At 35.0% G+C, this 26,828-nt stretch overlaps 1 protein-coding gene across 5 annotated transcripts; it reads right to left on the reverse strand.

The window, feature by feature from the left end:
- Positions 1-91: 91 nt before the first annotated feature.
- Positions 92-25,043, reverse strand: LOC128211252 (clathrin interactor 1-like). Of its 5 annotated transcripts, XM_052915817.1 has the most exons (16): positions 24,876-25,042; positions 24,196-24,397; positions 23,718-23,856; positions 22,900-23,040; positions 21,862-22,027; positions 18,229-18,270; positions 15,849-16,041; positions 13,082-13,223; positions 11,801-12,360; positions 9,800-9,871; positions 9,302-9,379; positions 8,791-8,808; positions 7,541-7,600; positions 5,997-6,123; positions 5,302-5,421; positions 92-4,529 (listed from the first exon to the last, which is right to left on the reverse strand). In XM_052915817.1, exons 1-16 carry the CDS (start codon positions 24,905-24,907, stop codon positions 4,411-4,413), a joined length of 2,211 nt encoding a protein of 736 aa, XP_052771777.1. In that variant the 5' UTR covers positions 24,908-25,042; the 3' UTR covers positions 92-4,410. The 5 variants fall into 5 exon arrangements, with proteins under 5 accessions (XP_052771777.1, XP_052771779.1, XP_052771778.1 ...); XM_052915819.1 differs by lacking the exon at positions 18,229-18,270 and having other exon boundaries at positions 24,876-25,043; XM_052915818.1 differs by lacking the exon at positions 8,791-8,808.
- Between the last annotated feature and the right edge of the window lie 1,785 nt (positions 25,044-26,828).

Raw genomic sequence — 26,828 nt, forward strand, 5'->3', positions numbered from 1 at the left:
TGAGCTCAACACCAGGTAGCTGACTAACAAATGTGTTACAAGTTCTTATTATTCAAATGTATGTTCTTGTAAAACAATAATAACACTGCCATTGTTTTCCTTATTTATTTGATTCATGTTATTTGTACATGCACATGATACAATGTGTTAAAATCTACAAGGTCTAACAAGTGTGTACACAACTATGTCGCGGGCTTAGTGCAAGACGGTTATAACTCAATATGGGAATAGGACGCATTACGACAGTCTTGAGCTAAGCCCTCAAATTCCAATTTTATGACCCTATAAGAACAATCATCTCAAGATATCAGCTCTATACTGGAGTGATTGTTTCTCAATGACTTACAATGTACTAGGCTTTTATTTGAAAACTTCTGATAGGAATTATTGGTGATGTTTGTATAGACAAACAAATGAGTACGGGGGTATGATTTTAAATGCGCCTTATAATCAATGTGTTATTATACAGTACGTATTTTCATATTATTTTTTTTTCAAACCACCAAGAAAATAAAGCTAATATCTTCTTGTTCGATCACAATACCAAACAAACATAACAAACCACAACATTTGAGAGATTGAATGAGAAAATATAACAATTAGTTTACAACTTACATAACAGGTTTTGACTACAGCAACATAGCTTAAATTTATCCTTTTCATAAACATTTAAATATACCTTTTTAATTAAATCGTAAAACAAAATTTAATTTTGAACATGATTGACAGAGACCGTTTGCAAAGGAATACATTTTTGATGCAAAAACAACATTTACATTGCAAACATATTAACACACACATGGACATGCAAATATCAGTCAAAGATCTGATAATCAGAAGATATACATATTGAGATTAATGTTTATTCTTAAGTAGGCCTTAGATTATCACAATCACTTCTAACCATGCTTCAAATTGCATTCTGATATGTTGTTTTATCATGGAAAGAAAAGAATCACCATTATTGGCAATCAAATGTAGTCCATGCTTTTTGAAAACAAACTGAAGCAAAAAAATGCTTGTGATGGAAGCTTGTAAATCAACATGCTTGAACTTATCCAAATATCTTTAGCGTAATAGGTTCAAGTATCCTCACTTAATTGGATAAAACATAACATAGCTGATTATTAACTTTAAAATATTATGTATAAAAAGGGAAAAAACAACACAATTCTGCCATTCTTTTAAAAGCTTAACTTTATCCTGCTAAAAAAGATTTAGGAAAGTACAAGAAAATCAGGCCAAAATTTTAATTTCAGTCATGCAATACAAGCAGAGGCATTAGTGGCTAATAAAAACTTTATTCTTTAATACTCGATAATTGTAGAGCACTTAGGTCTCAGCTGAAAATATCTCTCGTTATGTGAAATATCCCTCAGCTTAGAAACATCGGCCAAACAGTGCGTGGCCTTGTACGTAACAACACAGGCAAGTAGGGAACACATTTCAAATCAACTGTACATGAACAATCATTTCTAAACAGCTTTAAGTACAACAATACATATATATTACATCTTTAACAAATATTCCAGTATGATTAAAAATCTCTAAATAACTACGAAGTAGCACTGGGCTGACAATACTGGTGGTTTGTTCAACCCTAGTAACACGGTAATATGCATAAATATATTTTCTCCTATGGTACATGAAAGGGTTCCGTATGTACAATATGCCATCAAGTAATAACTTGAAGGGCAAACAGGGCCTTGTTTCATGAAAAAACACCTAGCTGCATTACCAACTACGCAAATGCTTTTTCATCACCTGATTTGATTGTTATTTTTACAGTTTTTTGGATTTTAGGATTTCAGACGGGAAATTATTTTCTCGTCTAAGTTTTTTTATGAAACTGGCCTCAGGAACAATATGACACGTGATTATGATATTCATGTTTAAGTAAACAATTATAAAGTCAGGCTGATACATGTATATTGAAAATTATATCAAAGCTTATAAATATTGCAGCACACCTCTATATCCCCAAATAGTTGTTATTCACTTAACTGCAAGTTTCGTCCATGTTTAATTTTATCCTGAAACTAACTAAGAGATTTAGAAGCAGGTAATGAATATCAGCAGCCAACTGTTTAAAACTTCCAAAAGATGGTTATCTGTTTTGCCAGTCAGCAGATCTAAACGATTTGATCTGATTGGTTGATTGTAATTACCGAATAAATATTGACCAATCAATAATCATTTCAGCCAACAATGACCAAACCAAAATAAAAACCAGTTTTAAACCATTGGCTCTGATGTAAGAAGATTGACAATTACCAAGAGTTCATGGAAATATTCTAATGAGATGTTGGATGTCATCTGATCACCAATAAAGCAGCCATTATATACAGTTTGGAATGTATAAGGTTGCGCCACACAGGCGGTCATAATCCTAACCATAACTCCTGCACATACACAAAGCCATCTATACTGTAGACCATATATCTGACTATTTAACTCATGTAATGAGGACATTGGATCTTAATTGCATTTTGCAGTGACTTTTTGATTGATTAACAAAATGCTGATAAATAGCTTCTAATCGCATAGACTAACAATGACAATCAGAGAATGTGCACGTCCAGTTTTAACTCTGAAACATGATAATCAATGAACTGAATACATAATTATGTCTCATCAGCAGTGTTTATATGTTATGTTTGACAGTTCCAGTACATACGTATGAGTACAGGTTGTTAGAACTCTTATGTATCAAAAATCAATCTGATACTTTATGTTGAATCAATAGTGATGGCGCTATGGTCTGATATATTCCAATAATTGTTGATTGGTGCCAAACTCGCCAGTATAGATTACTATCGTTAAAAAAACGATTTTCATCAAACTTGATTTTCCTTGAAAAAAAAAATCCCCATAAAAAATTAAATACATGTGTACAATAATCTTCCTTGCTGCATAACATCATTTATCCAAATCACAGCTATGAATGTGCAAAAGAATAATTTGTTAAAAGTTTATTCCTTTGTCATTAAATATGTTGGGCTAGTCTTGAGATATATTAAAAAATAAGTTAACAAATAAACATACATGTTATTTTCAGACCAAAAATTTAGGTTGAAATTCACTTTTGAACATTACCAATTTGATGATCGATTATGGTTGCCTATTTCGATTCAATTATCGATTATAAAATAAATTTGTCCTATCATCCAACACTATGAATCAGTAAAGAAACCATGTAGAATAAAAAAAAATCTGTCATATCTTTAAATACTTTTGTAACGTATAACATATAATCTAGATAAATGCTCCATTAAAACAGTATCACACTGAAGCATGTTTCACACTGATGCTACAATCGCCAGACACACATAATTATGTACAATAACAACCTACAGCATTCATTCTTCACGCCTTTCAATACACAATGAAATCATATTCCACAGTATCCCTCAATATTTGAGGAAATAACATGCATGAACATTTAAAATATACAACCGATGGATATTAGAGAGCTGATTATGAAGGCATTCTTAAGAACTTACAGTCAATATGTCGAGGTACATATGTAGAATGTTTCCCTTTTATATGCTTAGGTTATACTACATGATGTATACCGTAATGCAGGTCACAAGTTAAAAATAATAAGATTCAATCTTCATGTAACCAGTATTTGTTATCAACTGTAATTGAGTACAATTCATTACAATACCAAATAATTAATTCTGTTTGAACATCCAGAATTTAAGTTTATTTGCAATACAACTGATTCGATTTATTTCCTACATAACTTATTTACCTTGATTAACAGATCATATATATATATATATATAACATGCCCATGCTTGCAATAATAATGATCTCATCTAAATGACCAGAATGACAAGAAATCTATCGCCCATGGATAACTGCACACGTGCACAGAACACACGTGCATCAGTCACACGACACCAACGTGTAGGGAGTCATAACAAAACAATTGAGAGATAAACTTCAAGGTTATGCTACAAACATCTGACTCGGATACAACACTACCGTTTTCAGACAACAATCATTATGAACACTCATAGCATCACAATTTGTTATCTTGGAATATATAATTTAGCGAAGTACGTCTCTTCTATATACAATACTACAAACATGTAACTGGCTATAAAGTATGTACACTTTTCCGGTAATGATGCCGGCCCATCATGGTTGGCAATGTTTTCTTTAATCACAACTATTAAAACTCGTAAAAAATTGCAAATAAGTCCTACATATCGAAGAATTGAACAGGAAAATCACAAATCTGTAATTTTATACTCAGATTACTCCATGATAAATACAGGTGTGAAATCTCGTGTAATGCTTCATTAAAGGAATGAGAGAAATTTCTACGACAAGTATGTATTAGCTATGCCCTGTTGAATGTTCATAGAGTGGGAGAGAATATCCTAGATGGTGCCGACATTATTTCATGGAGCCGAACACGGCAAAGGCGTTGTCTGTCTTCTGTTGAAAGTTAGAATTTCCTGCCATTCCCCCGGCCATTCTGGGTCCTCCCATCATACCACCATGCATTCCCATACCTGCAGAAACACAACAAGTATATATCTATAAATATAAAACAGTAAATGATATTGGAAAGAATCTTTGAAGAAAATACCCCCCTATCTGGATACATGTATCCATCGAAACATATGTGGATAACTTTACTTAAACTTGACTTATTTTTCTACACATGCCTTTGTAACTTAATTGAACAAGTATATCAACCAATCTCTCAGTATTCAATCGCCAGATTACAAATAAACCAGAACTTTCATGCACAAAGCTTATTACACGTGCTGCCCTCATAGTGGGCTGGCCTCCCAGACTCGTGTCCAAATGCCGCCATGATAGGTTACCCATGCCGGCTTTTTTTACACCAGTACATACCCATATTTCCCCCTCCTGCCATCATGGTGGGCTGGCCTCCAAGGTTTACGCCCGACATACCCATGGACAGGTTACCCATTCTGACCTCCCTTACACAAGTATATACCCATATTTCTGCCTCCTGCCATCATGGTGGGCTGGCCTCCAAGGTTTACGCCCGACATACCCATGGACAGGTTACTCATCCCAACCTCCCTTACACAAGTACATACCCATATTTCTGCCTCCTGCCATCATGGTGGGCTGGCCTCCAAGGTTTACGCCCGACACCCATGGACAGGTTACCCATTCCGACCTCCCTTACACAAGTACATACCCATATTTCCGCCTCCTGCCACCATGGTGGGCTGGCCTCCAAGGTTCTTGTCCAACTGCCCCCATGATAGTGTTACCCATTCAGACCTCCCTTACACAAGTACATACCCATATTTCCGCCTCCTGCCATCATTGGGGGCTGGCCTCCAAGATTCATGCCAGACATACCCATGGACAAGTTACCCATGCCGCCCTGCGCTCCTGCTGGCTGGGCCATCACCCCTCCACCTGTAATGAAACAGGGCAGAAATGGTTAAAAGTTAAACAAGTATATTTAAAAAGGAAGAATAAATGTTTGCACAGAGTATGCTCCCAAGTAAGTAGTTACTGTATAACAACATGATGATTAAGATATGGACTTCCCGACACACATTTCATACAAAATCATATAAACAACAGCTCTGACCTTAAACTTAAAGTTAATGACATCCAACGCTTTACATTCAATGATCCTTGGGCGCATACCGCTATAACAAATGGCAGTGCAAAATTTGTAAACAATAGCTCTATTCTGAACAATGGAACTTAATATGTATTACTCACCTGACTAAGAACTACTGTAGCTGGTTCATGGAGGGTTTGATGTGTTGCTGGAACATGGGGATCAGACAGCGGCCCCTGCTTTATTTAAGGTTAAATTCATAAACAATGTGCCCCATGATGGGCCTCACTCACCTGATTTTTGCTGTAGTTAATTCATGGAGAGTTTGATGTGTTGCCGGAACTTGGGGGTCAAACTGAGGCCCCCACTCAATGTGAGGTTAAATACATAAACAATGTGCCCCATTTTTGGCCTCACTCACCTGATTTTTGCTGAAGCTGGTTCATGGATGGACGGTTATGTTGCTGGAACTTGGCGGCTGGACTGAGAGCGTCCAGGCTAATGTTCACCTTACTAGCATCCCCGCTCCATGTGTTCATACCGCCAGCCTTTAATATACAACATAAAACATAAGCAATGCACTCAAGCATGTAATTAAAATGTAAAGCAATCCCATATCCCAACACTGTGTTCCTCGTCAGTGAGCTAAAATCAGAATACAGTCAAAGACTCAAATGAGACAACTATGTATTTAAATGGTGCTCTGCATTCCCTTTGATAATACAGCGTAAACAGCCCCAAAGCTTTAAATTTAAACTAGCTTTATACACATGCTCGTCTAAACAAGTATCTTGTTGCATTTTATTTTAACATACAAACATTTCTCATAGAAATGATACAATTGTTAACAAGGAATTATCAATTTATAAAACAATAAGCGATACATGTAGAAACATTCATTAAAGCTGCACTCTCACAGATATACCATTTTTACAACTTTTTTTTGTCTTGGAAAGAGCAAATTTCTGCTAATATCTGCAAACCAATCATAAAAGATGGCTGACAAAAGATGAGATTGCAGATTTTCATATTTCCGTTTGAAAATTAATGTGTTATGGTTTAAACCGTTACTAATGGTTTAAGAAAAATGCATTAAACATCAAAAATTGAGCTTAAATATAAAAACCTGCAATCTAATTTTTTGTCAGCAGTCTTATATAACTGGTTTCCATGCATTTTCGCAAAAATTGGCTCGTTCAAAGACAAAAAATATAAAAGTAGTCAAAACGTTCAATCTGTGAGAGTGCAGCTTTAAAGCACCAGAAACGTCACACAACTATTAAGCAATATTCTTCAACATATATTATAGAAATAATTTTACTGGTAATTAATTAGGCTGTTTATCTATATCATCTCATGATGGCCTGCTGGGTAAATATATGAAGTAAGCAATAGCTTTAATGATACAGTCATGTGTAATCTGACTAAGGTTCTGTGTATGCTGAATCAACTGTAAGAGCGTGGTCAGTGCGCTAGTGGTAATAAAACAAAGCAAGCCAATTAAGAACAATCTTTCACTTCCCCACTAATTACTTAGTTCACCATATTTCACCACAAATCTAGCAATACCATCTATATGATAGCGTTACTTGAAATACAGTCAAGTTTTCTCCGGAGACGTTTTTCTATTCAAGTAAATATTGTATGACAGTGGTCGAAATAAGCACAAGGCTGCAAGCCCTTCACTGGTTAAATATTTTTTGGGATCACTCAAATCTTGATTTTATATACAGGCTTGATGAATTGTTTTGTTGCCTGGCAATTGTGTTAAAAAATGGGCTTGTCAATTGAAACGTTGATTTAAGCAGACAGGTATTGAACAAATAGAATATAAATCATTGTCTCTCAGTGCATCACAGAAAACTTGACCATGTTTCCCACAAGCATTTAAACATAACCCCTTCATAAGTCCCACGGTTACACAGAGGTAGATGAGGAATGGAGTAAAGGAGACAAAAAACGCACCTGTGCAGGCTGGGGGCTGGGCTCACTAGCCCTGGGGGCCATGAGAGAGGGACTAGACACCTGTGTAAGATGTGCAACACACTACTTCAAAACGGTGGATAGTTAATTGTTCTTGTAGGCCGCTGCGACTCATAAACAGCGTGAGGTATAGGGAGACGTTTCAATAAAAATCTTAGTCATTAAATGATAGCTTAGGTGTCAAAGCTTTTTCTTTTACTACTGATATGAGTGAATTTAATTTAAGCCAGTATTAAAAAGAGTGCCAACTGTCACAAAATCCCCTTGTCCTAATTCTGATAAGTGGTTGTACATTAAGCTGACCAAACTTGGTAATGATTGGACAAAGACTTCTTACGTTATAGAGCGGACAACATACTGTACAACACCTGCCCACCTGCGTCAACGCTGCAGGTTAATCTATAATATGTCCTGATTATCTAATTTAAGGGAATTAAATATTAGCGTATTGCAATTTGTGACTTTTATACAGATTTATAATTATTGAAGTAACGACTAAACTACTTTATTGACACGTCCCCAGACCACTGAAAACACTATTCTGTCTAGGTCAATAAAATTCAAACAGTCACAATCAAGTGAATCTTTCCTTGCAAATAAATGCCCAAAGCTTCCAATTAGCGAAATTTTCCACAAACTAGAGTGTTTAACATTATAATTAATAAATGAACTTTTCTATAATTCATTTCTAACTAATATTAGCCGAAAGCAATAATATTGGTGATAAGAATAGTTAAAGATCAAACTTGTAACATTATAATTAATATATGAACTTTTCTGACAATAATTTGTATTCGATTCTAACTTATCAGCCTAAAGCAATGGTATCAAAGATAAAGAACAGTTAGACATCAAACTTGTAACATTATAATTGATACATGAACTTTTCAAAGTAATTTGTTTTCAATTCTTACTTATTAGCCTAAAGCAGGTATCAGTGATAAAGAACAGTTAAACATCAAACCTGAAACAGACTAATCTGATTTTACAACCTAGAATTTCATAGGCAGCGAGATTTTTTCAAATCAACGACACTTGTGGGCAAAATAGTACAATTTAGCTAAAATTTGAAATACAGAATGAAACAGAGCAGAAGAAGACTTTTAGGGCACAATGCTGCAGAAACAGATTAGTCTGTTGTCCAAGTTAAATCAAACAACTGCAAAAGTATGTCTAAAATAAAGCAAACTCAAGAATAAAACCAACTAAATTGTTCTGTGGTGTCTACTTACATAATACTCATACATTAACTGTTGAATAATACACATCCATAATGATAATCAATATACTGTTTTGTACATGGGTATAAAATATAGCTTTCAGAAAAATATTCACTTCACCATTGCAAAATAATAATACCAGGAATAGAGATTGTCACAAAACAGAGAGCCATGGAGCAGGCACAAACTCAAGGGGCATAACTACAATTATTAGAGCCAGAGTTATGGACCTTGCTGTACATGTGCGTATCTTATCTTCCAACATGTGTACCAAGTTTCAGGTAAATATCTTGAACAGTTTGTGATGAGTTTGCACAATAATGCTGACAATGATACCACCAAGGCTGTCACAATTTCCTGACCTTTTCTTTGAATGACAGATGAGCTTGTGACACCTGTAAATCCTTTCAAAGCCGCTATTAATTTTAAGCCTAAAAATTTATGATTCTTTGAATACAATATGTTTTATTTTTTTTATTAATAGGAAGTCAGAAAGGTAATGTTCCTCCCTCTGAGATCGTACCTGTCCACCGGGTGCTGGTTGCATCATTCCCATCATGTTGCCTGACGCAGGCTGGTTGTAGCCCATCGCTGGCTGTGGCTGTACAGAAGATCAATGGTACAACACTTTACAACACCGATACATGGGGCATGCTTTGAATATACTTAGGACATGGTCTTAAAGCTTGTTAATAGTATTCACTATATTATAGGACTGCCAATTTCAAAGACAGACAAAAAAGGATGTGTTTACCAAACTCTTTTTTATTGGTATCATATTTCTGTTCCTTTGATAACTTTAAAATCAGAAAGGTAGAATTATTTTTAGAAAAATTGATTCACTATACATAAAAATCTTTAAATGACTTAATTTTAGAAATACTTCTAACCTACACAAGAACCTTTTTTTAATGGTTGTAAATCCATGCTGAGACCACAACAAATATTGCTTATATTTCATTATGTACAACATACTCAAACATGCACATATACATTAACCACATATCATGTGTAATATTACCTGGTTTGGCATCATGCCAGGAGTTCCCATCATGCCCTGGGGCTGCATCATCCCAGGTCTCTGCTGGACCATCTACAACATAGAGGTCACTGGTAAAGGTAATTCTATCAACATGCAAACATAGAGTCAGCAAATGCAAAAAGGAGTTAACACCACTCAGTGTGTTTTCCCAGTCCCACCAATTTTGGGCCAAAATTTTACCCCATTCCCAGTATACATAAAAAGTTTAGTCTGATGTTTATGAGGCTTGGGTAGGACAGTTTTTGTTTGGAAGAATTGGTGTTCTATTTTAGAAACGCACTCTATCTCATTCCATTATTTTTTTCTATTCGTTTAAAATGTTTTTAATTTCTTTGCAAAAACTGAAACTCCTGATGTTGGTCAAGGTGATGCATTCTTCCCAACCAGAAAGGACCCCAGCCTTTGCCTAAGTGGTGAAAAAATATTACTTCCATTGATTCACATAGCTAGCAATATATGCAACAAGAGCCGTCGTAAGACAGCGCACTCCACTACGCCGCTTTGACTTAGAATACAAAAACATATAAAAATACTAAGTTTGGTCTCTTTATGTCAAACCTAACTAAAATTATTCGATACATAAGCTGACTTTGATGCTGCCCTCCCACCAGCCTGCCCAAACAATGACGCAAGTCATTCAAAAAACTTCATTTCCCATTATTAAAATGTGGTTAAGAATATATACAAATATGTCTTTCAAAGGAAATTAAAAAAATAAATAAAAAAAATTAAAGGGCCATAATTTGTATTTAGGCTTAAAACGGAGTTATATTTCTTGTTGTAAGATGGTCATAAATAATTTTGAATTTTATTAAATCATTTAATGAACGGTATAGAAGTTTTTTTTATCAAAATCTCAACTTGCCCGTAGCTTTTATTTGCCTAAAACCTAAGTCAATCAGGGGCCATAACTTGTATTAAGGATATGGAGTTATGTAACCTCATTGGGTGATGGTCCTGAACAATTGTGTGAAGTATTAAGTCAATTGAATGAAGGGTGTAGAAGTTATTAAACAATATCCCAACCTGCCCTAAAACTTAATCCTAAGTTTGCATAGTCAATCAGGGGCCATAATTTGTATAAAAGATAATATAGGGTTATCTAACCTCATTATGTGATGGCTCTGAACATCTGTGTGAAGCATTAAGTCAATTGAATGAATGGTATTGGAGTTTTAAGTGAAAATCCCAACTTGCCCTAAAACTTTAACCTGCCGTAAAACTTTAACCTAAGTCAATTAGGGGCCATAACTTGTATTTAGGATAATATGGAGTTATGTAACCTCATTGTGGGATGGTCCTGAACAACTGTGTGAAGTATTAAGTTAATTGAACAAAGGATATATAGAAGTTATTAATAAATATTCCAACTTGCCCTAAAACTTTAACCCAAGTTCCATATAGTCAATCAGGGGCCATAATCTGTGTAAAGAAAAATATGGAGTTATCTAACCTCATCATGTGATGGCCCTGAACAACTGTGTGAAGTATTAAGTCAATTGAATGTAGGGTATTGGACTGTGAAAATCCCAACTTGCCCTAAAACTTTAACCGGACGCCGATGCTGGGGCGAGTAGTATAGCCCACCTATTCTTCGAATAGTCGAGCTAAAAATCAGTAACAAAAGTGAACACAAACTTTTACCAAATCTGCAGAACTGGTGAAATCATTGAGGTCAAAGTATTAAGACTCTTGACTGTGTGAAATGTGTGTAACATCAAAATAGGCTGCCCTATGCCCCTAGTCACACAAATACACTTGAGCTAAGCAGATACATGGAATAAAATAATTTTTACAATTTCAAATAAATTTTAATTTAAAAAAAAACCCAGCTGAACATTAAAAAACTTGTGAAGATTAAGAGGGAAAGGGTAACCCCCTTGACTATGTGAATTGTGCACCCAATGAAAATGAGTGAATACCCTATTTCATGCAGTTATAATAGCTCGATAGAAATATAGAAACCCCTATGTTTCTTACATTCTGTTGCATTCCCATCATATTTGGCTGAACTGAAATATTTGGCTGTGCTGACATCATGCTAGGTTGTGACATCATGTTTGGCGTTGACATCATCATGTTAGGTTGTGATGACATCATCATGTTAGGTTGTGATGACATCATCATATTCTGTTGGGACATCATCATATTTTGTTGTGATGACATCATTCCTGTATTTGATGACATCAAATTTGGTTGACGTGGAATATTGGACTGTCCCATTAAGTTAGGCTGGTGCACCCCCATTCCCATATTAGCACTGCCCATATTTCCCATAAATCCCTGAGTGCTCATAGAACCCATATTGTTTGTATTGTTTACACTAGGCTGTATTGGTACACTGGGCTGCATAGATGAACCATTTACACTACTAAACACATCAAATAAATCGGGAGAGGATGCATTTGCAGCGTTTGAAGCGTTTGTCTGAGTTTGACTAGAGTTTAAAGATGAAAAGTCCGCAAATCCGCCATTTTGTTCTCTGGTGGGTGATGGAAAAGATGCACTACTGAAGTCCGCAAAGTCATCTTCTTTTTGTGCTGAAAAGGCAACAGGGAAATTGAAGTCTAATTGAGCCATAATTCAGTTCATGTAAGGTTAAGTTTTTGCATATTCTCTTACATATATATTTTAATGTATCAAGTTCCCCTAACACCTAATGTCATTTATTATTTACATGTTTACTACTCAAATTATGCAATGCATCCCCTATAATAAGTTTGCATGTATGCAAAAGAGCGTCCTGAACAGTCCTATACTCAAATGATTAATGAAAAACAGTAATTCTTAGACACGATATTACCGCAAGTTCATTAAAAAGTTAGTATCGAGTTAACCTATGTCAAAATTGATAATTAGTAAAAAAAAAATTTTTGTCAGACATAATGCAAAGTTCTGAAAACAAAGTTAAAAATTGAAATTTCATAACTCTTATGTAAGTCGTACTTGAGTTATGGCCCTTGGAATAATGTAGGGTTATCTAGGGTTAACTAAAAGTAAGTGAACTTCGAGTAATTATGGTAATTCTATAACAATTTCTTTTGAAGTGGACTTATTAGCATTGTTTCAGACTTCAGCATCACCAGTCCATAATATCTACAACGTATGATGCCTTTATGAATAAACGTAAGTATCCTTTACAAATTTTGAAGAGCATTTGAAATACATAATCTATCATCTATAGATTTCACACATCATTTCTTTGAACATAATAGGAACATGTGACAATTTTACATGACATAATTGAATAAACCAAGTGACCTTGAACTGATGCGCGAGGATTGAAGTCGTTGCCTGCAGATTGAAAGTCGGCGAAGTCTGCCACCCCCTGTGCCCCACCTCCTGATGGGTTGCCCATATCTATCAGACTTGGACCTGCGTCAAATGAGGGTTTACTCGAGGTCTGCAAAAAGAGGATAAAGTATAAGTACAAAAATACAAAATATTTGATTGTACATATTGTCTTACACAGGCACTGGAACATAGGTGTACGCTTTTAAACATGTAACAAATTACCTAAGCTTTTATCAAAATATGCATTCATGGTGATCAATTAGCAGAAGCCGAAAAGACCAAATAAACCTGAGGTTTGTAAAACTTTCCTTGTTGTGTTTTATATATATGTGTTTATATATTCAGGCTTGTTTAAGAAAATCTTACAATTATAAGAACATATAGAATTCAGGCTTGTCTAATTTTCAATAAACAAACAATTCTCATTATGATAAGCAGCAGCAGCAGAAACACTACCACCATAATCATCACATCAAATTATTGTCATCATTAAAAACATCAATGTCTTCAAAAACTCAATGACTATGTTATGGTTAATGTACCGTATATCACAAAAATACCATAATCGCAGTTGAAATCAGCCAATTCTACCCATACAACATTTTTATATATATTTGTTATTAGTGCACACAGTTTAAGTAGCATTTTAACCCTTTCCCGCATGATTGTGCCAAATTGCCCCTATATCTATTCCCGCATGATTGTTCCAAATTGTCCCTTTATCGATTACCGCATGATTGTTCCAAAATGTCCCTCTATCGATTCCCGCATGATTGTTCCAAAATGTGCCATGCTTATTTACGGTCATTTATTAACATATCTGTTGCTTATTTTTTCTTAACAAATGCATTTTTGTGTAATATAAACATCGATAATTACATAAATAATGAAAAAAGATGATGTTACTATTCAAGATTTTCGGAAAATCGCGACTAAAAGAGACAGAGGTCAAACACGCCTTAAAAAGTTCACAGCGCATGCTTGACGCGTGCTTGTCTCGTTTTTTAATGGAAAATCCCCATACACGTCACTAGCTTTTTAAAAATACCAATAATTAATATCATATAAATATATCCTATTGATCACGCGCTAATGACGTCACCTGTCATGGTTTAGAAATGTGTCAAAATGGCTGATTTACGATGTAGTAAACAAGAGTCTGGCTTGAATAAACACATGTCATTTGTCACTTCTGTTTCCAAAAATGGAATGTTAATCCGGTAGTAAAAATGTCCCCTTACGTCTGTTAATCAAAGTTAGTATTTTGTTGTAAATACACGGATTATAATAAAATTATATGTGATATGACCCAGTTTGACAGCTGTTAAAACACGTGTTCTCTCGATCTCGATAAATACACAAGAATGTTGTCGTAATTGTCCATGCATTTCAGACCTTGATTTATTGCTTGTGTTGACAGATTTTAATTATAATATTATTACGGAATCACTAAATTTAATTTAAATAGCGATTCTGACTATTAAAAAATCGAGTTGTTCGGCTTGTTGAGGGCAATATCTAGTACGTTCCCAAAGTTTTTAAAACTGTGCCAGTAGCATCCCAGCCTTTTATTTTGATATTTACAATTATTTTATTCAATTCATTTCAAAACAACGGACATGCACATTTTATTTATGAGAATAATGAATCTGAAATAACATTTGTTGTTTACCCAATTAAATTGTGTTTATTTTTTAACAATGCATGATTTCTGTGATTTGAATATTTGTTTATTGTCAAAGCTTTTTAGATTAAACTATGATCACTAGATTCGAAATTTAATACACTACAAATACTATATTCATTATTTGAATTTCTAACATTATTTTAATCAAAAGAAATACTACAAAATATTAAAGTTGTTATGCATAGGTGTCAATGGAAATATAGTATAATATGAAATCAATTGAAACATCTTCAATTTTCGCAGGAGTTGTGTTTCTCTATAAATATTCAACCAAATAATTTAGACAACAGAATAAAAATTATACCACTGGCTTGGAAATTCATTTACCTACAAACTTTATATTGAACTATAATTGATTAAACCAAAAGATATACTAGAAAAATAAGTTAGAAATGCATAGGGGGCAATTTTTCAATATTCTCCAATAATCTCCTATGCAGTAGGGGTACTTATAGGGGCTTATTATCTATTGGCTACTGGTTATCAATGTACTGATAAGCCATGCAGTAGCAGGCCTAATATGGCTGATTTGACATGAGGGAAAGGGTTAAACATAGAACTGGAAATTCTGTTACGAATCTTTACAATATGGTATATTCTGTCACATTTGCAATTTTCTGTCAACTGTACCGTTTATTATCAAATTTACAATACAAAAATGTATCACTAAATTGTGTTTTATTAGATTAATAGGTGCATTCAATTAGGTTAATACATATTATATATCATGTGATAAAAAGGAAGTTATGAATGTTTGTAAATATATTAAAGAAGCATTTGTTATACGCAACTCACTTATAAATAATTTAACTTAATATAGTAGTTACGAAACTTTCCCTCACTGCCAAAGTTAACATAATAATTATTTTGTATTCAATGTACATAACATTTTTGTTTATATTCTATTTTATTATATTATGTTTGTAAGTTTAGATACGTGACATGTTTATATGTATAACTATATGTATTACGACGATGTACACTTGTGTCAAATAAACTGTTCTGTTCATATTCACACAGCAACTATCACAACCACACCACCCATACCTGAGTTTCAGATGTTTTTCCCAGTTTGCTTGCCGCCGCCCCCAGGTCTATCTGTGCTTTCCCAGCCCCAGCAGATCTCCGACTGCTTGGTGTTGATCTGTTGGATGAACGTGTGGACTCTGACTTGTAGTCGTTGGTGCTGTCTTTAAACTCAAAATCATCATCATTTAACTGGTTCCTGTCCACCTCATCACTGGAAACATGAGAATAGGATTTACTTTTTATATAAGGATTTTACACAGATAGTTTCATACATTCATCAAATGAGAGACAGACTTGCTAGGTAATAGACCTCACTAGCTAATGAGATAGGCAGACCTGTAATATTAAGACCTGACTAGTGAGCTTTATCTGAGAAAATATTGATTACATGTTTATGTGACCATCTGACTCCACAAAAGGTCTTATGTTTGTGATGGTTTCATACATAACATATGGCTTACATAAGCTCACATGCGTGGAACATGTGTCACACTTCTATGGGTATTTTTGTTTCAGACAAACTGTTTACGTCAGTAAATTCCATTCACTTAAATCATTTAAGGAGTAATTTGAAATATCTCTTCATTATTTAGAAACAAGAGCATTTTTATGTATCAATGAATGGAAAACACGTTATAATAAAGAACTAAAAATTATTCATGGCATGCACCATGCAATAAAATTAAACGAGAGCTGTTTGCCAAACATTATGGACCCTGAGCACTGCATTATCAGAAATATATAGAAGATTGCAAACCATCAATTCCAACAACAGGGAGCATCAGTACCAATGAAAGGAGGCACTAATATCAGTTAAAGGAGGCATCAATATTAATTAAAGGAGGCATAAAAACCAACTACAAGGAGCATCAATACCTAAAAAGGTGACATCAATACCAATTAAAAGGGGGCACAAAACCAGTTAAAGGGACATCAATACCAGTTAAAGGGGGGCATCCATACCAGTCACAGGGGGCTTCCATACCAGTTAAAGTGGACATCCATACCAGTTACAGGGGGCATCCATACCAGTTATAGGGGGCATCAATACTAGTTAAAGGGAGCACCCATACCAGTTAAAGTGGGCATCCATACCAGTTACAGGGGGCATCCATACCATTTATAGGGGGCATCAATACTAGTTAAAGGGAGCACCCATACCAGTTAAAGTGGGCATCCATACCAGTTACAGGGGGCATCCATACCAGTTAATGGCCTCCATACCAGTTACAGGGGGCATCCATACCAGTTATAGGGGGCATCAATACTAGTTAAAGGGAGTATCCATACCAGTTAAAGGCAGTTAAAGGGAGCATCCATACCAGTTAAAGGGGGCATCCATACCAGTTAAAGGGAGCATCCATACCAGTTAAAGGGGGCATCCATACCAATTAAAGATGGCATCCATACCAACTACAGGGGGCATCCATACCAGTTAAAGGGGGCATCAATACCAACTACAGGGAGTATCAATGCCAACTTAAGGGGTCATCAATGCCATCTTTAGAAGGGCATGGGGGGCTTTAAACAGGCTCTCCCTCAGCCCTACTAGAACCCCTCCTCCCATAGATATATGCCAGAAGTGGTCCTTCTACTTATTTGAACAGATACAGATATCAAAGAATAGTTACATAATTTCTAAAGACATTTAGAATAATGCACAGTTTGGAATCAACAAGACAGGGAACATTAAAAGAAATTAAAATGTAAATATTGTTATTTGTTTTGTCAGGAAAATGTGTGACTGAAATGACGTGAGCAAAATTAATACTATCAAAAGCTGTTAGCATGGAAAATAAAAAAGACACAATGTGATCAGGTCATGGTTTTATAATAACTACCTTTAGAGTTTCTGCGTCAATGTATAACAAGGAAATAAAGTACAATAAAACTTTAGCTATATATCTTCCTAAATTTAGCCTGATTTTTTAAGGTAAACTGGTGTATCCATACACCAGATTGTCTCATGTATAATTGTCTTTATAAAACAGACCCCAAAAGCTATGTTAACATGCTAATTTATTAGAAACTACCTCTGGAAGATTTTAAGCACTTTACTTGTACTTTAACCTATTATCATACAAGTATAGGCTTGTAAGTAATTTACATGTATGTACAGTTAATAAATAACTTGCTGTGTAGATGTGTGTAACAAGAATGTCGCTGAAACTTCTCTTGATTTGGGCAATTCACTCTCAAATATTTGCTGAATATGTAAAAGAACATTATATTTTATCTAACAAATTGAAAGCAATCCCTGGTAAAGAAGAGCATGATATTCATTTCACTATCATATGACACTGAAAATAGCATGCAAGCAAGCGGCTAGCAGAATAAGCCTGATTGTAAGCTTTTATAGCAGGTTAGTTTTGATGTAAATGTAGTGTAAGTAGCTCACCTAAACCCAATAACATCATGTCCGCGTCTGTCTGAGCGCTCACTACAAGGGGGAAACAAATGGGAAATTAGCCATGAAACACACTACAGCGAGCTGCCCTTGGACACTAACTGTAGATGAGGTATATACACATCATAAAATTATTTTTTGGTCAAATTATGTTGACAAAAATTGTAGCAAGTATCCTTTCCCATTTTATTAAAAGTAAATAACTTTTGTATTTACTAAGATCATCAACCTGTGTATATTTAAAAGGCATATACAATGTAAATCCAAAAAATGTTTATATAAGAAATATCAGTTAAACAAAAATATAAAAACCCATGCTATTTAGTTCAACAAACAAGGACATTTTTTATTATCATTCTAGATGGAGCTAAACCAAGGAACAACATTTGCATTCATACATGGCTTATTTCACCAGTATTTTTTTAGTGCAATTTACTGCCTTCTAAAGGCTGTTTCACCTTGCAAAAGAATGTCCATTTTCCCAAAAGATATTTGTTTTCCCAATTTGATAAATGCAGACTACATTAAATGAATAAAAAGCAATGAATTTCTTGAAAAATACACAAAATCTTGACAAGACTTACTCTTGTATGTACAGCATAATGTATGCATAAAAAAGTGAAAACATGTTTTATGTTTGCCATTATATTAGCTATTTTGGCCTGATTTGTATTTTTCACTAAGTCAACTTTTTTTGCCACTTTGAAAATAATTCCAAAAGAAGTCACTGTTCACAGAAGTTTGACAAGCCTCCAGAATCAGCAAGTGATGTTACGTATATTGGATGTGACAGAGGGCTCACATGGCAACATACGTGGAAGTCGTAACAGTTCCATAAAAGCACTAATTAGCAGGATACATGACATTTCATAATCATAAACAATTATATTCTATCACATGCTACAACTTGAATACCTTGTTTCCAGTCGAATGCAATTATTATAATTCATTCTGTACTAAACATGTTTAAAAACAAGAGGGGTCACAGAGACAGTGCGCTCGACTTTTCCGCTGCTTTTCAGTGTAAGGATTAAAAAGTTTTGGTGAAGCATGCATGGATCACTTTATTAAGTCTCAATTCAATAAATCAAGTAGTTGGTGAGATATTAACCTATATGTGATTACATGCAAAACCTTGACCAGAATTTCTAAGTAGAATAATAAAGGGGCAAAATTTATATCATATGCAAGATAAAGTTACCGGGTACCTAACTTGATTAATTAAGAAGGTTAAATGGTTGGGAGCCTGTTGTGTATAAAGTTTCAATGCAATACATGATGTATTCGCTGAGGTATTGACTTAAAAGTGGTTACATGTAAAACAATCATTGAAATTAGACTTTTGGATGAACAAGCCCGAATTCATATACCTTAGCTTGGCATCTAATTTTTGAACAAGCCCTGCTATATAAAATTCAGTATTTGAGCAAGCCCAGAAGCCCAGTGCACGGCTTGCGGGCTTGTGTTAATTTTGGCCACTGGCCAAAACCTTAACCAGAATTTCTATGTCAAATAAAAAGGGCAATTATTTGAATTTAATGCAAACTAGTTATCTTACTTGGTTGTTTTAGAAGATTGGATGGCTGAGTACCATTGTATAAAGTCTTAAAGCTGTACGCTCACAGATTAAACGTTTTGACAACTTTTTTTTTTTTGTCTAGGAGTGAGCAAATTTTTGCGAAAATCCATGGAAACCTGTTATACGACTGCTGACAAAAAATTTGATCGCAGATTTTTATATCTAAGTTCAAAAATTGATGTTTTATGCAATTTTCTTAAACCGTTAGTAACAGTTGAAGCCATAAAACATTAATTTTCAAACGGAAATATGAAAATCTACGATCTGATTTTTTTGTCAGCAATCTTATATCATTGGTTGGCAGATATTAACGCAAAAATTTGCTTTTTCCAAGACAAAAAATAAAAAAGTTGTAAAAATGGTATATTTGTGAGAGTGCAGCTTTTATGCAATACAACAAGTAGTTGCTGAGATATTAACCTATGTGTGCTTACATGCAAAACCTTAACCAGAAATAATAAAGGCCCATTATTTGCATATTTATATTCAAATAAGTGTTATCGTGCTTCATTTTATTTGTAGATTAGATCGTTAGGAATACATATCCAATGTTTCACTGTAATAAATGTTGTACTTACTGAGATAATGACTTAAAGGTGCTAACATGCAAAACCTTAAACAAGGTGTGACGCCAACGCCTTATTCTTTGAATAGTCGAGCTAAAAACTTTGGACTATTTCCTTGACAGAAAATATATACTGCTTCGCATTTATTTGTTAACCATACAATTTGAAACAATAGTAGCTTAATTTGAAATATTTCGACGATTTGTACGATCATTTCTGATTTTGCGAGATTTAATTGCAGCTCTATTACTAACAAATATCCTGAACTCATTGAGTAAAATTGAGTATAACAGTATAATTTTACAACTTGCAAGTGATCCTATTATATACACACATAAAAGACATGAACTAGAAATGCACAGTTCTCAATAAGTTTCTGTCTCAAATAGCAAAAAAAACAGCCTCGTTACCTGGCAATGGGTTATTCTATTGGTACTGGAGACACATGACAGATATTATTATTCTAAGAACATGAGAAATAAAGCAAGCTATATCCTTCAACCATGCATTAACAGACAGCTATAGAGATCAGCCATACATAGATGGAAGCTGAGCAAGCTTACAGATAAACCTAGCCTGATAACTTGCTGAGCAACTTGGGACCGGTAACAATTTGCTGAGCAAGCAAACAGATGAACCTAGACTGGTTACAACTTGCTGAGCAAGCATACAGATGAACCTAGACTGGTTACAACTTGCTGGGCAAGCATACAGATGAACCTAGACTGGTCACAACTTGCTGGGCAAGCATACAGATAAACCAAGACTGGTAACAACTTGCTGAGCAAACCGAGACTAGAGCTGCAACGATTAAGCTATTGATAAAATTTTAATGAATAACAGAACATGACATGGTTTTGTTATTCATATTATTTTTATTAACAGATGGTTTCTGTTATAAATGTATGGTGTTTTTCTGTACATGTCGAATTTGCTGGACTTTAATTTTAAACATCATCGATGGAGTGTTTCCATTTCAAATGCTGCATGAGATTAGTCGAGCTGCCACACTTTGGATAACTCATGTCATCGAAATATATTTTACATGTTGCTTTTTGTATCAATTCCTCGCTGAGCCCGACATGTGCCCACTCTTATGATTGAAGTGTTTTAGAGGCATCTTTTTAATGTGGGAGACGCCATGTTACCAGGCTAGTAAGAATGAAACTTCATTACAGATGCCAGATTAACTATTAACCAATTGCATGCCGCATAACAAAAGTTGACATGTTTAGAATGTGGATACAACGGGTCATTTTGTTGCATGCATGCTTAATATGCGAATCACATTAACTTTTGGGGTTCCTGAATCAAATGGAATCTGTGAGTTTTAAACCGGTTTTTCGATGCATGGGAGCGAATCGTTGCACCTCTAACCAAGACTGGTCACAACTTGCTATGCCACCAAACAGATCAACCTGGACTGGTTACAATATTCTGAGCAAGCATATACTACACATTCAGGTCATGACAGGGTACCTGTAGTCAACAGTCTCGTCAGGGGAGTTCATTCCACGTGTCTTATTCCAGATTTCCTTCACTTTCCCGACAGCCCCGTCAACCACAGATCTCTTCCCGTCATTCCAGTCATCGATCTCCCCAAGCCGTCCCTCCTTTTTGCGTGGGTTCTCGTCATAGCGATCACCTGGAAAGCATAAGTTCACAATTAGTATTCTATCTTAATATGTTTATAAAAAAATAAGTCCTTTTCTTAAAATGGTACATCAATCATTAGCTCAAGCTTCTAAGACCCTTCTAGGCTTGTTAAGGCCCCAGTTGAGCCTTAGAGAGATGCTCGTTGAAACCCAACAAAGTTCAAAATCTGGCCTTGATGATTTCATATGTGGAGTCTTCATCTAATAAACAATGAATAAACTGTATAATTATATTAAGTAATTGTATTGTAAACTGTTTAAACCGCAGAAACAAGAGTGCCTCCCGTTTGCATTATTTTCAAGCAATTCTCAAGGGCAACAACTCTGGAGTGACTATAGTGCTATGAAACAAAACAAATTGTACAAAACATTGCTACAATGCTACAAAATATGGTGAATATTGAAGAAATGTTGAAGTTAGAGCAGACAACGTTGTGGAGGACATCTGCCTGCTTGATCATGGTTATACAATGACCAAAACCTTGTCGCTTTAGAGTCTTGAGTCTTATCTGTATCTTATTTTTATGTGTGTCTTTTTAACTCTTATTTTACATTTGAATCAAATCTGTGACTTGAGTAATATTGATGTTTTAATTTTTTTAAATATTTTTATTTTTATCTTTTTAAATATTGTAACATTCTAGTAATTCTGTACAGTACTTTTGAACGTGTTAATGTACATGAAAAAAAATTACATATGTCCAGTTATATGTTCATGAGAATACATGTATTTATAAATGAAAGTAATTTACTGTACTCAAATAAAAACCAACAAAAATACAATACATGGAGGCTTCAGTTACAATGCATCTCCACCTTGAACCAATAAACATCTTTTCCTATGACTGTTAGATTTACTTACTGTATCCTCCAAAGCGAGAAGAGGGTCCATCCCCGGACATGCCGGTGTATTTGTCCTTGTTTTTCTTTGCTTTTTTCCGCTCATCTCGTAGTCTCTCATCGTTCTGTATCAAGTCTATAATCTCCTTAGCCTTGTGTCTCACTGGAAATATAAAATGGTCTATCATTGTTGTAAATACACTATAGGTATAACTATTTATTGACCACAATTCCTTGCTATCAGGGTTATTCGATTTTCAAAAAAATGAACAATTTCCCAATGGCAGTCAAAAAATTACTGACTAAGTAATTCAATTATGTCATACATTTTTGTGACCTGACATCTCATCAAATAACAGAAACCATGATACACAAAATTGGATAGGATCACATATTTAAGGAGAAAAATTGACCTCAATAAAGTGGTATACATTTAGTATTTTCATTGATTTTAGTGTTTATCTTCATTTTAAATTCCCGATAGAAGTATATAGTTTTGACTGTGTCCAGGTAAAGTCCAACTAGCCCATGTTGCATTGTTAAATGAATACAATACACTGTTTTCTAGATAAGGGTCATCCTATCAATAAGCGTATGATAAAATACATGTACCAAAAAAAAGATCATTAATTTTAAGTTATCAAAAATATAGAGTGAGGGACAGTTATCAAATTTGAAAATTTTACTTTAACAAAATAAAAGTAAAAAACAAATAAATAAGAACACTGGTGAGCTTTTACATGGGTTATAGAACTGCTCAGAAGCTATTAGTTAAAATAGCAGTTGTACAATACATGCGTTAATAGGACCGGCCTACAATGTACATTAGCATATACACACCATTGAGTCCCTGGTCTTTGCCATGTTCATCTGTAAAGGTATAGTTCTCGAGGCCACGCAGGTCATATAGGTGTTCCCTGGCCCCTGTAACCACACGCTCAGAACCATTCCTGATCAGGTATATCAGCAGGGTTAGCGACTGAAAACACAAAACAAACAATCTCTAGCTGTTTGAATTGCTTTTTAAATACAAAGGAATTAAAGTTACACATGTACAAAGTGTTATAATAAATATCTTAGACAGCATTATTATTGAAACAGTTTTTTTGTTATAAATCTATAATATACAACAATGAACATATAGGTATTACCTGAAATGCTGTTAATGTTGTAGCATGTTAATTTTTTAGCAAACAAATTACTAGTAGTCTTATTTTATTACACCTGTTCATCTATAAATCACATCATTTCATTAATGTCATAAATACTAACAAAAATATGCATCTTTTGTAAATCAAGGAATGTCTCATTTGCGTACTTTGTATGTTCTTCTCCAACTCTTCTTGTTTTCATGGAACATTCGTTTCCAGAGCATGCCCATCACCTCTGGGAAGTGTTCGTAAGTGTATGTGTACTGGGAGATCTCTCCGCAGGCAGACCCATGAGGACCCCAGGCATCGTCGTTTGTTGCTTCTCGGACCTTTGTCTCCACCTCAGAATAGTTCATCACCACATTGGTGCTGCAGGAAACATGGAGCACTCTTTATGTTTGTTTCACACTTATCAAGTTGCATTGCATTTTGCTCTAGAACAGTGGTGAAGTACATGAATAATGGTCGACATATATTTACTCTTGACTTGAAGTCATAATAAACACAGTGTTACTGTATTGTTTTTAAGTTCAGGCCAGAGCACAACTATCACAACTTTAACATCGTGTTTTTGGACATTACTTCAGAAGAATAAGTTGTTAACTAGACACAGCCCCTCCCACTTTCACCTATTCCAAACAACTGTCCTAATTCAACTAATAAAACAACTAGCTAGTTATTCAATTTGTATTGTAATTTAAATGTAATATAAAATCATGTTTGATCTCATTTTGGTTCTTGAAAAGTCTAGACTTACTACTATAGTCGTTTTGTTATTTTGTTGTTTACGTGTACAATTTTGGGAGTTGTACCTGTCAAAAATAGTAAAGGCCTATAAAATACTTACACCTTCTCTGTTAACTCTCTTATTTTGTACATGATGAGAGTAAACTTCGAGCCACCTTAGTACCTAACGATACTTTCTATAAAATAAATACTACAGCCGATGATTTGGGATAGTTTCTGTTGTTTACTGTTTACTGTCACCGACAGCCATTTATGTGACGTCAGTAGTTTCAACTTCCGGGTTTACTTATTTCGAATCGAATAATCGTCATAGTGTTGGTCAAACTTCGAGTAGAGTGTATCGGAGATCTTTTAAAAACACGCACATTTATTTGCGGTGTAAGAGAATATGGAAACTTAGAATGTGCGCCTATCCAACTTGAACCGAAACAAATATGTTCCAAACGTAGTATGGGGGAGATGGGGATTACTCTAAAGAAAACATTTATTTTTCTACCATGTTTAGTGAGTGATCGAGCCCACACCTCACTTTCGGTATGCCGGATTCCACGCCATTTTCGGCGGTACTCCGATTACTAGCTTAAATACGCTGGATTCCACTTATAGAGCAAAACTGGATTCCAATTCAATAAGGAAATTTCAAAAAAGAAAACAACCAATAATAAATTTCGATAAACTCACAACGGCGAGTTTAGTCATGATATAACACACCCTGTTTTTAATGAACTGTTTTTTGCCACGTTTTTAAAGAAATAATTATGAAAATACGTCTAGTACATGTAGACTATTTGAATTATGAGACAGTCAATGATGAATGTAATTTTGGTGAACGAATAGAGAGGATGTACAAGGTAGTAGATGTAAAAGAGGGGCAAGACGAGCGGGGTGAGGGAAAGTGGATTAGATAGTGAAGAAGAGCGGACAGAAAGAGAAAAGGTTAATGAATAATTAATGAGAGTGGGAAAATAATGAGAAAGAAGAGAGGAATAGGAGAGAGATAAGGTTGGTTGATATATAGAGGGTGGGAAGAGAAGAAGGGGGAAGAGACGTAAGGGAATTGAAATGGGACTGGAAGTGAGGATAAAGGAGAATTTGAGAGGGTTTGATGGGGGGGGGGTGAAAAGATATCAGTTGGGGGAGAGGAAACGTTGGAGAGAGAGAGAGAGAGAGAGAGAGAGAGAGAGAGAGAGAGAGAGGTGGGGAGGGAGGGAGGGAGGGAGGGAGGGAGAGAGAGAGAGAGAGAGAGAGCGTGCGTGCGTGCGTGCGTGCGTGCGAGTAGATTTACAGGTAGGATGTGGCTCCGAAGAGAAACGGCAGAGATTAAACAAGAATGATATCGACAAAATTTTCATAGGACCATTAATGTATTTATCGATAGTTTATGGAAATCAATTAATGTCCGAGTCGACCTCGATCTTATCCACGTCTGACACAGGAAGACGTTCCTGAATATTCTGACTAGCTGAGAGACTCTTGTAAAATTCATGATACTCATTTGGTCCTAACCCTGCACATCCCTACCAAGTTCGCCTTCTTTGCACTTGAAATCGGCAATCTTTTTTTAACATTCTTTGAGAGAGATCGTTTAACAATCGTTTACCATTCAAGCGTTTAACACGTTCAAAATTTTCCTTTACATCTATTTTATATTTGACGGAACACAGCTCAGGCTCGATCGTTTAACAATCGTTTACCATTCAAGCGTTTAACACGTTCAAAATCTTCCTTTACATCTATTTTATATTTGACGGAACGCAGCTCAGGCTCAGACTTTAGAAACCCTATCCACTTCATTAAGCATTTTGCCTTTTTGCCACTTTCTGCCTCGTTACTTTTGCTTCTATTCCTTTATAGTCTAGAAAGTCATAAAACTTGAGTGATAAGACCTCATATGGATTTTTCTTTGTCTTGTCATTGTAAGAATAGCTTCCCATCGCTTGGCAGAAAGATCTTTGTTTTCGATTTTTCAAATTTTATGGCCGAGGGCATTGAGTCGCATTCCATGTGGGTATGCCCGGTATGTTTCCTCATGTAATACATGATACATGAGACT

This window comes from Mya arenaria, chromosome 12, assembly GCF_026914265.1.
Source record: "Mya arenaria isolate MELC-2E11 chromosome 12, ASM2691426v1".
NCBI classification, from domain to species: domain Eukaryota; kingdom Metazoa; phylum Mollusca; class Bivalvia; order Myida; family Myidae; genus Mya; species Mya arenaria.